General features: G+C 28.8%; 1 protein-coding gene across 1 annotated transcript; it reads right to left on the reverse strand.

Moving 5' to 3' along the window:
* Positions 1-1,012: 1,012 nt before the first annotated feature.
* Positions 1,013-9,922, reverse strand: LOC105618282. Its single transcript, XM_012199822.1, has 2 exons — positions 9,865-9,922; positions 1,013-1,158 (listed from the first exon to the last, which is right to left on the reverse strand). Exons 1-2 carry the CDS (start codon positions 9,920-9,922, stop codon positions 1,013-1,015), a joined length of 204 nt encoding a protein of 67 aa, XP_012055212.1.
* Positions 9,923-11,873: the final 1,951 nt, after the last annotated feature.

Consider the following 11,873-nt stretch of genomic DNA (forward strand, 5'->3'; position numbering starts at 1 on the left):
CGTTAGTCCTTCGTAGACGTTTAAGGTACGAATAGTCTTTTTCCTTTCTTCCATAAGTAATACTTTCTTCCCTACGTGTGCGTAATAGAGACAAAAGTTAATTACTCTCTCTCTCTCTCTCTCTCTCTCTCTCTCTCTCTCTCTCAGGAAATGTGCCCTGGCAATAACCCACAACGCTTGATATTGCTGAGAACATGTCTTGCGAACGAGATATTGAATGTGTCCCAAAGAGAGTATTATGCCGATGATAAAAGTTTACGCTCGGAGAAATATAAAATCGATTTTCTCATAGATGAACCATATCCTACCGCTCTTTAAATTTTAATCTTGCGCGCGACGTTATTTTTCCATTTTACAGTTTTTTTTTTATTTCAACCTTCTGTCTACAATCTGAATGTTTTTAGATAAAAGTGAAATTTTACTCTCAAATTACTTTGAAATAAAAGAGAGCAGAATCCGGTTCTCCTCTCCTAAGATATAAGTTAAAAAACTATTTAATAATGCAATAGAGATGTTAAAAGGTAACCCAGAATTTTTCTCATTTTTTAAAAGTCTTCTAAAACAGTAAAAAAAAAACGGACTGATTGAAAAAGACTCAGATTGCAGATGGACGGTTAATAATCTATCCGTTTCCCAAGTTTCAATTAGAAAATCCTTTTAATTCTTTCAATTTCTTTTTCGAATGTGACTTCTTTTTAGAGAGACGATAGAATCGGAGATCTGTGTTATAATCCCCGGATTTCCATGATTGGAAAATCCATTTTTACGCGTAATGTTACCAAGATACGTTAATATAGACGAAATCGCGCACTTTTCTTTACGTTCTTTCATTCATATTCCACTGGAATTTTTCGTGCGGCTACAGGACTTTTTCCACGGAGAAACGTGAGAGAATTCAGACGGTGATGTAGTAAGCCCGTGGTTTACCTCTTGACGTGGTCGGACTGAAAAGGATTCCTGGTGTCGTCGGGCTAAATGACCAGGATGCCCATGAAGGCGGCGGAAACATACGTCATGACGTATAATACCCTTCATGTCGTTTGCGACACTTTTCACGAGCGATATAGCAGAGCGCTATGGTGATTAAGATGGCAATGGTGATCCCCATGCCTATGCTGATCCAAATGATCTCCTCGTTTATGCCACTGTAGCCCTTTCCTGAAATGAGACTGGATTTATTTCGCATTTCTACATGCATCTGTTTTTGAATGTCAAGTAGCATTTTATGATTTTACCAATGTAATATTAACTTTAATCTTGGTTTAATTTACTCTTTATTTTTTTCTCTTAAAAATTAGAGAAGGACAAACAATAAATTAAAGTTATTCTTACATTGGTGAAACTATTTTGTTTATATTATACTGAATATCACAAAACTTTGTAGAATTGATTAAAAAACGAATTATTATTTGGATATTATTATTTGGAAAAAAAAATGAACATTATCGAATGACATTTTGATAATAACGACATAAAACCATACGTGTATTTATAATCAATATCTAAAAGACTTTCAAGCTGAATTGACAGGCTTGCAACTGTTATTTGTAAAAGCTTTATTCCTAGAGCTTATGTATCATTTCCAATTTCCAATTTCCGTTAAAAATACAAAAACGTTGGAATTTTATAGGAATAAAACTTAACTTAAAACTTTTATAGGAATAAAAAGCGTAAGTCGCGTTTTTAAGTCAATAAAAACTAATTTCGTGCCTTTTAGATCTTAATTACAAATATAATTTTATTATTGAAATATATTAATTTTATAAAAGCATATATAATTTTTCTTCTTCCAATCCCATCTTACTCGATGAAAAAATTTAACGTTTAAATCTGGTTTTAAGTTATGTATCTTTATAATTTGCTGCTATGAAAATCTAATTTCTCGCTTGCCATAGTGAATACATCTGCTTCATTTCGAAATAAGTTCATGGAAGATCGATTTAAGAGAATTTAGGAAGCACAGCATAAACTACGGGATGTCCCACAATAATCATATTTTAATTTTGGAACTGTAAATGAAGATGGATCCAATTAAATCCACTTTATACTCTTTATTAAAAATTTATTAATTTTAAACAATTCCATTTTTTTTATGTTACTTCTGCAAATTTGGATTATTCTTATTAAAATATATTTAATATTTGTTGGTTAAAAATAACAAATAAAATTCCTGAGAAATACGAATCAAACAAGGAAATGGGCTAACGTTGTATACCGTGCGTTTTATATTTCTGATGTAATCGTTAGCTGTGATAAAGTTTTTTATAAAAAATAATTGTGCACGGTGTACAGCGCTAATTCCCATTAGCTCACTATCTTATTTGATACATTAATATTTATATGAGTTATGGCATATGGTTTTAATTCCTTGAAATTAATTAATGTCTTTTAATGAACATAAATTAAATAGGTCAACGTTAGTAACTGTATTACAGATTTTGGCATCAGTTCCGAAAGGTTAATAGCATTCAGAAAATAATTAAATCAAAAATCTTAATATAAAAGTGTAAAAGTCGCAATAGTTTTCAAGTTATAAAATGATTGAAATTATGATGCAATATTCCATTATCTTGTAAAGCTTGTTTCGTAGAAATACGCCTACATGCGTATCATTTATTGTCGATTTTATAACTTAAGTTATAATTAAATTTTATTCTCCATAATATTGATTTTTTGCCAATAATTTATTACGCTCGCTTTAGATAATTTATAATTTGCATCAAAGTATTTATGTTTGAATTTTATTTATAATTTTATGTACCTGTATATATATTGATTATGTAAGACATACGGTATATTTCTGTATGTATTTTATGTGTATCTTATTTATCCTGATTTTTTAAATACTTTTTATATCTATACAACTGCACATAAAATTATAAATAAAATTCCGCGAATTATGTATCATCCAAAATGGGTTTTATATTGCAGATATCACGTATATAACAATTAACTATTGACAAATTGATTACTGGTAGTTAATTTAACCGTTACATGTAAATTATTTAGACGTTTTATTTTAACAGAGGTTCCACTAAATAAATAAAAATGTATCGGAAAAGTATTTATTTTTCTAAATTTGGTTGATGCCACACGAAAGTTTTGCTTGTTTCGTTCCGGTATGATTTTTCATTTTCAAAATACAGCAATTTGAAAATACATGGAAAAGACATTTTATTCCATCTTAATACTACATTATGTGGAAAGTATAATATTATGTGAGTAAGAAAGCACTTATTTTTCACATAATATACTGAGAATAAAATGTTTTTTCCATGTATTGCACGAGAAAAGAGGAAAAAGCCATTTTTTAATTGCTATATCTCAAAAACGAAAAATCATGTCGAAATAAAATGCATTTTAAAGTTGATACATGCTATTAATTAAATATAGAAAAAAATTTGTCACCGATATATACTATAACGTTATGAAAATCTTTTAAATTGGCCTTTATACCATTTTTCTCAAAATTGAAAACTATTAATCGAACAATGTACTCAGCAAGTAAAAATACATTGAAAATGATTGTTCCCACTTACTTAATAGAAAAAAACGATTAACTTTGTTGCCCAATATTCTCAATCGAGAATCAATCATTATTTTAGGCGACGCTGAGTTTACTATTGAAAAGAGATACGCGAAACAAGAGATGATAATGCGAGCTCGTTAAAATTATCTATACGGAAACATATTCGGCACATAATTATTATTTCGTAAAGCTTTGAATATTTCAGTTTCAATAATAATGCGGATTCCGGATTTGTTTATGTGGCGCGTAACGGTTAACGTAACTGCGTAAACAAGGTCACCGCTATCATCAGCTATCATTCGTGCGTCGTCACTCGAGCTAGACGGTGTGCCGCGTATAATACGTCGTATTACCTTTCGAATTATAATAGTAGGAGAACAAAGCTCCAAATGCGATTCTTCTATACCAATACTTAATGAATATCGACCGAATATGATCATTTAACTTCCGATTAACAATTAATTCGTTCGCGTATCCAATCGGTACGGCTTATTTGTATCGAAGCAGGTATTTCGTATTATATTATTTAGAGCAATTAAGCGAAATGTTTAACGTAAATCATAAATTATCATTGTTTCGTGGTGATATTTGTGAGTTAGTTGTTTCTATAATAGTTTTTCAAGACGATAATGTAATCCGCATTGATATTGAGCTTTACGAGTTGATTCTGTATCTTGAAAATGACAAAAGTGAGCATATTTATTAGGCGTCAATAAATTTAGAAATATTCTCATTTCAAGATATAGAATCGACTGAATATAATTTGTCTATCGAGATGAGAGTGAAATGATTATATGGAATGATTATTACATACGAATCGGATCGAGTGAATCGAGTAATGAAAAGTCGTAATACGATTTATTATTAATGCGCATATTTCGTGAAATACACGCGTTAATAATAAATTTATGTGTTCGGAATGCGTCGCGTGAGTTCTTGAGTTTCATTTACGTATATTTTTGAACGGTCTGTCGCGTTTCAATCAGTCACTAATTTGATTCGCGTCGTGTGGTATCCATGAAATTGCTAACTTCACTCTCCAATTTGTCAGTTACACATCACGCTGGTCACGCAATGCACAGATGGCGATGGCCGCGGAAACGGAACAGAATCGCCTCGGAATCGAGAGCGGAGTTACACGTTTAATTAGTAAATATATCTCTGATTAATTTATCTTTATCTGTAATACTTATTAATTACATATCAGTATGTAGGTTCGTCGTTTGTATTTGGGTGGGACGTTACGAGACCTACTTCGCGAAATTTATTGGAAATTCATCACGCGAACGTTCGTCAAAGCGATCATAATCGTATTTCCGAACATTGCATTCCGCGGATATTCATCTTTAATTTCAAGTCATTAGCTTATTCGTTTATGTTAGAATACATCAATGGATAAATAATTGCTCTATAAAACGCTTTTATGGGCGCTACTTATAATTCAAGGTACAGAAAGTGTACGAAACTGAGACTGAGTGCAACGATAGAAACGGTTAGTGGAGCTTGAAGTTGGCCTCGTCTTAGAAATCATTTCGCCGTGCGGGATTTACCATTACGTTGATTAATTCGCGAGACGCTTTATCGCGGATGCCAAGCGCTTTTAATTCCATTCTATTGTTCTCTTCTCGTACTATTCTTGTCGTCGAAATCTAACAAGATGAGCGTCGCGGACGTTTAGCGTCGGGAGTGCCGTGTATAAACTGTCGCGCGATTGTCGTGATTAGTATTATGCGTGTTCGTAATTATCGTGCTCGAGAGTGTTGTGTCGTACAGTCGTAATGCTAAAATCTGAGAGGAGGAGGAGGTCTAGGAGGCATCGGGCAACGGTGGAGCAACCATTAGGTAATTTATTATTTATGTATACGTATTTGTGCGGAATTAATCAATTTTTTTATGTCCCGAAAAGATTTCGAAGTTGTATAATTCATAATAATTCATAATAATTCAATATTATGGAAATAATATAATTTTTATTTAGTATTTTTTATTTAATATCTTTTTTTAATATTCAAAGATGAGATATTTCAAAAGATGAATAAAAATTTAACGCGCGCAATAATTGAATTTTGAAATATTAATTGTTTTCAGTAATTTGGAGCATTTTGTAATTTAGATTATTATTATTTTTTTTATATTTTACAGATCAATTTGTGTCTCGCACCTCTGCTGTTGCGATATCGTATTGGTGAGTGATAAATCATTTTTTATTTTAATCGTGAGGCAATGAATCTGTGAAAATTATAGATATAAAAATATATGAGATGTAAGTAAAATAAGGATTATCAGAAAAGTGATCAAAGAATTTGAGAAATTAGCTTTCATAACATTGATTAACATACATGTAAAATATTGAATTTAATAATAAGGATTACAATAAAATATTTCACATTATTTATTTTTGTAAAATATCAAATAATTAAATTTTTAATTTGTTGCTAATTCTGTTTGAAAGAGAAATTAAAAATTCATATTTTGAATATGAAAATATTATATTAGGTGTAGTAAAAAGAAATATTTTTCCATTCAATTTCAAAAATAATGGATTTCTTTTTACTATACCTAATACAAGTGAGTCTAATATATTTCATAAATTTATTGCCTTGAAATGAATGGGCTATAACTGATATAAATATTTAACCCTAAATAATGTATATACAATTGTTTATACATCGATTTATTGTATACAAAAATACATACATATAAAGTTGAAAGACAGATCTTATTATTTGATTAGTCTGATTACTTTTTGATATATTCTGTTGCATATTTATGGAATATTTCTGGAATATTGTATTAAAAGTGCAATGTTTGAAATTTGTTTCGATAGAAATAATTTTTAACTCAAGCATATAAAAAGTGATAAATAATATTAGAGTGTGATCTTTGCTTTGAAAAAAATGGTTTTAAATCTAGTAAAGATACACTATTATCTTTCACACTTTTGTCAAATATTTTACAAAGATAAGTTTTTTCATGTATAGATGAGAGTGTGTAAAGATACTACTATTTTTAGATATTTTTTTTAGTATGAAACAGTAACTAATGAAGAAAATTTTTGCTTAAAAATACTTTTATGGTATTTTATAATAAAGACAAAAACTTATTTATTAATTTTTTCATATGTATCTATGTAAATAAAAAAATATTTATGTAAAATATAATAAAAGAGATTATTAATGATATATTTAGATATCTTCCTTTTTTTTTCTTTACTGAAATAGATCTTTAAAAATAGAATTTAACATTTGTGGTCTTTCTCTCCTCGCAGGTTTAAATATTATATAAATTGGTGCGAGAGATAATATTAATTGTCAAAAATTGTTTTCAATTGGCGAATGTTTAAGTTTAAATAAAAAAAGTATTCTAATTATATAGTATTTCAATTAATTTATTTAATAAACATTGTACTATTATTATGTGCTAATTTTATCTTTTGTAGCCTATTCATTTATATTTATTGATTTTGATTTTATTTGAAAAAAATAAGATGTGAGAGAAATACGAGATATACTAAATATTTCGCAGAATATAAAAAAATTTTATAGATTTAGAAATTATCTCAGTTTTATACATTTTTTTTTATGAATTATTTTAGTAGAGAGAGAGAGAGAGAGAGAGAGAGAAAATTCCATTAAAATATTTAACATTGAATTGAATTTTCATCACATTGAAATTAATTCTGATATTAAAAATATAATAATAGGATATAAAAATTCATAAAAAAATATGTAATAATAATCGCGTAAAAAACATAAAATATTCATGACATTATATTGATTATGTGGAAATCTGCTTTTATTTCATATTTTATATTTCAAGAATTATCTAACTTGGCATTCTGAACTTTGTACATTATAATGAGAAACGGAATGAAGTTTCTTTTGACTGATGATTCTGTTGATTTATGTATATCTCATTATCTTGTCACATCTTTTAATATGCTTATTTCTTCAAACCAACAAAAAACTGTTAATCAAATAGTGAAATTTAAACAATATGCATGCTAATTACTCGAATAATTAGTATACAAGTGATATTCAAAAAATCACTATTCAATTTTAATCAATGATTCTGATGCGAACTATACAGATTTTTATTATTATTTGCTGAAGAAAATCGTTATTACACCGCAAACTCGAACGATTTCCGTTTCCGCGTAATTTAACGTTTGTTATTTGACTGTCGCTCTTAAAAGACTTCTTTTGGGCCATTACGATAACGACGGCGAATTTTAAAGTTTTTGTTGTCGACAAATTGTAGTTGCGCCAGTGTTCGAATGGTGCTTAAAACTTAAGATAACACTTGAATTCGAGGTACGTGATTTTTAATGAAACTATAGCTGCTGAATGTCAGTTTTTTGTTTTTTCGCGTTTTAAAACTTTTATTTTAATTCCGGTAGAATAATGTATCTTCTTTGTCCGGTGTAAATATTCTTCTACGCTTCTCTAAATTATAAATATCACCGTGGAAAAAATAAAAGACAGAATCTAAAACTCGTGAAATGCTGATGATAATAAGCTAACTTTTCTCTTAAGTTCTTTCTCTCTGCTAGGGAATTTTCCTGGAATATAACAATCTTCGTTTTTTCGATACGGCGAAGTTGAAAAAAAATGATTTAAAGGTAGAACATTTTTTAAGCGAGTGAGGACAGCTTTTTGACATGGTGATATTTAAAATTAACAATGAAGATTAATGCATAAAAGCATATACATATAAAGCATATACATATAAAGAAAAATGGAAATTTATATATTAAATAATACAAATGAAACGATAAACTCGATAAAAATAATCAATTCTTCATTGAAGTTTACGTAAATTCAATTTCTACTTATATAAAAAATGCTCGAAATTTTAATTTTAAAGCTATTATGATCCCGACGTTCTCGTGAAATTTTCATTCTTATTAATTTTTATTAGAATATACATCATTAAAGCATTATATTATTTGTGGGACATCCTAACTTTCCAATCTTGAATATTTCTCATTCTCTAAATTCTTTAGAGTGGAATCTTTAAAGAGTGAAAATTGAGCCAGTCTCGAAAAAGAATATAATTTAGGTTTCAATCTTTAAGAGTGAGATTTCACTCTTCAGAAATTAACTCTAAAAGTTTTAGGAAGCAGTTGTTTCTAAATAATATAATTGCATATCGCGTATTTTGTTAAAAATTGCGAAAAAATATCACATTTTTAACTTTCATTTTTCTGATTTTGCTGATCAGTTCGAGTTGATTTCTAGAATTATTGTTCAAAGGCAATTTGCGTTGTTCCAATCTTCTTTGAATCTCTTACCAGTCTATACTCATGAAAATCGATAAGATACTCAAAACGATATTCCACAACTTGGAGAAAATCCAATCGCGAGTAGGTGTTCGAGATTGAGACGACATAGAAATTATTGGTAAATTAGGAGAGGATGGCCTTACTGCAGTTGGCCCAGGGTCAACATTTTCGTTTTTCCACTACGTAAACATTAGCGTAATTCTGGTTGCGTTATTGATTTCGCCAACAATTTCATATGCCGCTGCCAAAAGTGCGCCGTGTATTTGATTTATGTTGGAATTCATATATCATGCGATTGAATGTTGTGTGACGTTATAGTGGCGTAATAGAATCAAAACTCGGTTTGCATTCGAATATTGTATATATTTGGTAAAAATAGATTTGAAACATTTATGTAAAAAGGTAATAAAAAATAATTCTCTCTTTTTCATGTAATAATCGTGCAGAATACATTGTGTGTGTGGAATCGTAATGTTTTGTGTAAACAAAGCACAGTGATATAATCATTACAGCCAAGATTTTTTTTAACAAAAATAAAAGTATTTATATAATATTTCAAATGATAACCAATCGTTTTGGATAAGCGATTTCATTATGTATATTATATAAAACACAATAATAAGAAACAATTTCAACGTGTCAAAAAACGTGAGTAAACATTAATACACACATTTTTTTTCTGCACGAAAGGACTTTAATTCACTTTTAGAAAAGAAAATAATTTATTATTAAAAACCAACTTATTTTTGTAATTCATAAAGTAAATTATATCGAGGTTATGAAAAATGATCTGCCATAATACTTATAATACTTATAACATCGTAACACGGAAATAATACACATATAGGAAGAAAAGTCCTCTCTGCGAGTATTACAGAATTACGCCACTGATTGCCAACATTATATACCACAATCATACCGAAGCAATTTTTGTAACTTATTTACATCAATATTTATAGCCTATGTAATGAATTTGCTACAGTCAAAAATTGCTTTGGTACTAATGTGGTCTTATATATACCTAATGGAATGATATCCACATCCATATTACCATTGTAGTGAGAGCTATATATCCCAACTTTACCCGCGACTCGTCCACCAACCGGCATGTTTATAGTTTTTCTTCACGGTTTGTCACCTGAAAGAGAAATTTTCCGATTTTATTGCGGGCAAAGCCTTAAAACTCAATGCACAATTGGAAAGCACAGGCAATAAGAACAAGGAAAAACAGATTTTAAAAATTGTGTATTCTGATGTGATTTCTGATAGCTTAAAATTTATTTTTCCTCTGTTTCTAATATTTTTCAAATGTCTCAGACTTAAAAATTATAAGCACATATTTCCCCTTTCTTCTTCTTCACATTTCCATTTTTCTTCAGCACCTTTTTCTTATTATTATAAATCTTATTATCTTCTTCACAAAAATAATTCAATTTCTTTACAAAGAAATTATTTTTTTATTTTTATTTTTCATCATCAGTTTATTAGTATATGATCTGTCAAAGCACAAATTCTGTTTCCCAATTTATTAAGTTAATTAAATTGAGAATATTGAAATACCGTCTATGCTTCAATACAGACTCTATGTTATTTATAATATATTCAATTAATTAATTAAATTATGTAATTCATTTTTCTAAAAGATCTTATAAATAACTCCTTGAAGTTTAAATTTTTCGAAATTTCGTTACTTTATTATATTATAAATTGAAATGGAAAATATTCTCTACGTTAGATATTACGACATATCTCGTAGAAATTGCATTATGTATACTCATGTGCAACTATAACTACAAGAATACATAGAATATGGAAATGACAGTAACTGCATCCATATAATATTTTAAAGCTTCAATTTTATCGACAACAATATTGCAGTCGTTAAATATTCGTCTCGCATATTTCGACGCCATTGAGCTTCATTTTGATGGAGGAAACGAGCGGAAGTCACGAAGTGACGAGTTCCGGAGCAAAAAATTTTTACGAGTTGGTTTTTTTTTCTGTTTAATGCCGGATTTTTCCGACTGAGAAATTATGATCTTTTTAATTGGCATACATGATAATATCATTTGAAGAAAATTCTAATTTTATAAATATGCATTCTATATCGAAGAGAAGAATTTACTATTTTATTATAAATTTAGGTCAAATTTTTTACTATAAATTTAAATATAATAACTTAAAATATAATATAATATAAAGTAATACTAATAATGACAATTGCTCGATGTTTCTCTAAAATAACAAGAAGAAAAATTAATATATTTATTTAATAAATGTATGCACGTATCTTCGAAGTTTCTTTTTCTAAAAATATTTTGGAAGCAATTATAAAATCAAGTTCTTTATGCTTTATAAAGAATATTTCTTGTTATGCAAAAAATGTATATCTGTACACACTATTTTTAATTAATTGCATATTCAGACGACTACACAGAGATAAATTAGAAATAATAAATTCTTCTAAATCTGATATTTTCATTTTTCTTTATTTATTGCTTACGACCGTTTTATTTCTCTCTCAAGAGAGAAATATATTGAAGAACGTGCATTTGCATAGATTATTTTTTATTGTCGTTTTTCCACAACTGATTGAAGCCATCATACGCACAAAAGTATGAAGAGATATAAATCAAGGACGAAGAAATTTCCTGATTTCTTTTGAATTTCTGATATCATCTTCTTCACTGCGTTGCTAAAAGGCTCTTTTCAAAATGACAAAATTGCGATCCTGAACCGACGTCAGCGTTCAAAGAATTTGCTTGTTAGCGGTACCGATAAAAGTGAGTTTGCTATGTGGGAGGAAGCAAGGGGTTCGTCATCCTCATGTTTTTCATACGAAAGCATTGATGTGTAAGTACCTCAGAGATTCGGAAATAGGGTACTTTACGCGCATCTCTTCCACTCCGCTTAATCACCAAACATTTTCTCTTTCGCGATCCGCATTCGGCCAAGCTGAAAAAACATTTATTATATATTACAATAATGCTTCATATAATATTTAATTATTATTATATAATAATTTTGGTTATTTACTTTATCTTACTCTATATATATATA

The sequence above is a fragment of the Atta cephalotes genome (genome assembly GCF_000143395.1).
Source record: "Atta cephalotes unplaced genomic scaffold scaffold00016, whole genome shotgun sequence".
In the NCBI taxonomy this organism is placed as follows: domain Eukaryota; kingdom Metazoa; phylum Arthropoda; class Insecta; order Hymenoptera; family Formicidae; genus Atta; species Atta cephalotes.